General features: G+C 48.2%; 1 protein-coding gene across 2 annotated transcripts in view; it reads left to right on the top strand.

The window, feature by feature from the left end:
- The window catches only part of entr1 (endosome associated trafficking regulator 1), a 9,556-nt gene that overhangs the window by 707 nt on the left and 6,349 nt on the right, over positions 1–2,500 (top strand). The window contains exons 2-3 of one of the 2 annotated variants that reach the window (XM_070964451.1): positions 328–467; positions 560–655. In XM_070964451.1, coding sequence (XP_070820552.1) covers positions 328–467; positions 560–655 — 236 coding nt within the window. The remainder of the gene's footprint in view (positions 1–327; positions 468–559; positions 656–2,500) is intronic. The other variant, XM_070964452.1, reaches the window with a different exon arrangement.

The following is a 2,500-nucleotide window of genomic DNA, read 5'->3' as shown; positions in this document are numbered from 1 at the left end:
CAGGACGTCCTCAGTCCAAAACCCAGAGATCAGGAGTTTGGACGTGGACGTCAGTGGACTGAAGAGCGTGGACATGTTCCCACCTGAGCAGCTGCTCTGAAGTTTCCTGTCCACCGAGGATGGACTCCTGGTGTGTGTGTGTGTGTGTGTGTGTGTGTGTGTGTGTGTGTGTGTGTGTGTGTGTGTGTGTGTGTGAAGGCAGCTCCGGGCTGGTGGTACCTGTCCAGGTGATCTTCTTGTTCAAGCTGTGTTTGTACTGTAATGCTGCCCCCTGCTGGTCACTGTGTTCTCTGCTGCTGACGCAAAGTGTCTATGTCCCACGAGCAGAGGAGGAGGAGGAGGAGGAAGAGGAGGCTGAGGAGCTGAACCCCTTCTCCTTCAGAGAGTTTCTACGCTGGAAGAACCAGGATCCAGACCTGGACCGAGACCCAGAGCAAGACCTGGACCAGGACAAGACACACACCAAGGTACTAACTGGACAGTCTGCAGCAAAAGAAGCACATGGTATTTGTCATACCTGTCTGTCTGACTGTCTGTCTGTCTGACTGTCTGTCTGCAGTCCACCAGCTCTCAGAGGTTATTTGATGTCGGGAACATGACCTTTGACCCAGAGGTCAGGAGTGGTTTCTTCTGTGAGCCCTTTCTAGCACAAGAGGTACAGTAGAGTGACATCATCACTGACATCATCTTGTTTGAGCTCTACAGTTTTCTCAACTCAACTCAACTTTATTTATAAAGCACTTTAAAAAAACAACCACAGCTGCGCATAGGAACATAAATAAATAAATAAAATAAATAAACCTAAAATCTAAGACAAACAATAAAAACAATAGACACAATAAAACAGGAGCAAGGTCTCAAGCCTGGTCGAAAGCCAAGGAATAAAAATGTGTTTTAAGACGAGTTTTAAAAATGGACAATGGGGGGGGGCCTGTCTGATGCACAAAGGTAGGTCGTTCCATAATCTTGGGGCAGCGACAGAAAAGGCACGATCCCCTCTGAGCTTCAACTTTGACCTCGGTACCTCCAGGAGCAGCTGATCAGCCGACCTGAGGCACCGAGCAGGAGCGTAAAGATGAAGCAGCTTAGAGAGGTAAGGCGGGGCGAGACCATTTAAAGATTAAAAAACAAATAAAAGAATCTTAAAGTGAACTCTAAAATGCACAGGCAGCCAGTGGAGGGAGGCCAGGACGGCGTTATGTATTCCCTCTGACGTGGTCCAGTCAGGAGACGAGCAGCAGCGTTCTGGACCAACTGGAGACGTGAGAGGGAAGACTGGCTGACTCCAAAATAAAGGGCGTTACAGTAATCCAGCCGAGAAGTAATAAAGGCATGAATCACTGTTTCAAAGTGCTGACTTTGGAGAATAGGCTTCACCTTTGCCAATTGCCTGAGATGGAAGAAGCTCGATTTGACCACTGCACTTATCTGACGGTCCAATTTAAAATCACCGTCCATCTTAAAACCCAGGTTTGAGACTGTTGGCTTCACATATAGAGCCAAGGGGCCCAAATCAACAGGGGGGGTTTCACAGGGGCCACTGGGTCCAAACATCAACACCTCCGTTTTATTTTCATTAAAATTTAAAAAGTTCAGGGCCATCCAGGCTTTGATGTCGTCAAGACATAACAGAAGTTGTTTAATAGAGAAAGCATGTTTTTTCTTCAGTGGCACATATATCTGACTGTCATCAGCATAGCAGCCATGTTTTCTCAGGATGGAACCCAGAGGAAGTAAATACAATGAAAAGAGCAGGGGGCCTAAAACTGAGCCCTGTGGAACCCCATACAGGAGAGCAGCAGAGGAAGATTCAGAACCAGCAGTGTTCACACACATCTGTCTGCCAGATGTGACTTAAATCATTCCAGTGCACTACCACAGATGCCCACTAGATGCTGCAGCCGAGATACTAAAATATTGTGGTCCACTGTGTCGAAGGCAGCAGTTACGTCCAGCAAGACAAGAATCACACAGTCACCTGAATCACTAGCCAGGAGGATGTCATTGAAGACCCTGAGTAACGCTGATTCTGTGCTATGTAGAGTTTTAAAACCAGACTGGAAGACCTCAAGAATATCATGTTCATCCAGAAAGGTTTGTGTGACATCAGACTGTCTGTCTGTCTGTCTGTCTGTCTGTCTGTCTGTCTGTCTGTCTGTCCCTCTGTCTGTCCCTCTGTCTGTCTGTCTGTCTGTCTGTCTGTCTGTCTGTCTGTCTGTCTGTCTGTCTGTCTGTCCGTCTGTCTGTCCGTCTGTCTGTCTGTCTGTCTGTCCGTCTCTCTGTCCGTCTCTCTGTCCGTCTGTCTGTCTGTCCCTCTGTCTGTCTGTCCGTCTGTCTGTCTGTCTGTCTCTCTGTCCGTCTGTCCGTCTGTCTGTCTGTCTGTCTCTCTGTCCCTCTGTCTGTCTGTCTGTCTGTCTGTCCGTCTGTCTGTCTGTCTGTCCCTCTGTCTGTCTGTCTGTCCGTCTGTCTGTCTGTCCGTCCGTCTGTCTGTCTGTCTGTC

The sequence above is a fragment of the Chaetodon trifascialis genome, chromosome 6 (assembly GCF_039877785.1).
Source record: "Chaetodon trifascialis isolate fChaTrf1 chromosome 6, fChaTrf1.hap1, whole genome shotgun sequence".
In the NCBI taxonomy this organism is placed as follows: Eukaryota; Metazoa; Chordata; class Actinopteri; order Chaetodontiformes; family Chaetodontidae; genus Chaetodon; species Chaetodon trifascialis.
This window is presented reverse-complemented; position numbering and strand designations above follow the sequence as displayed.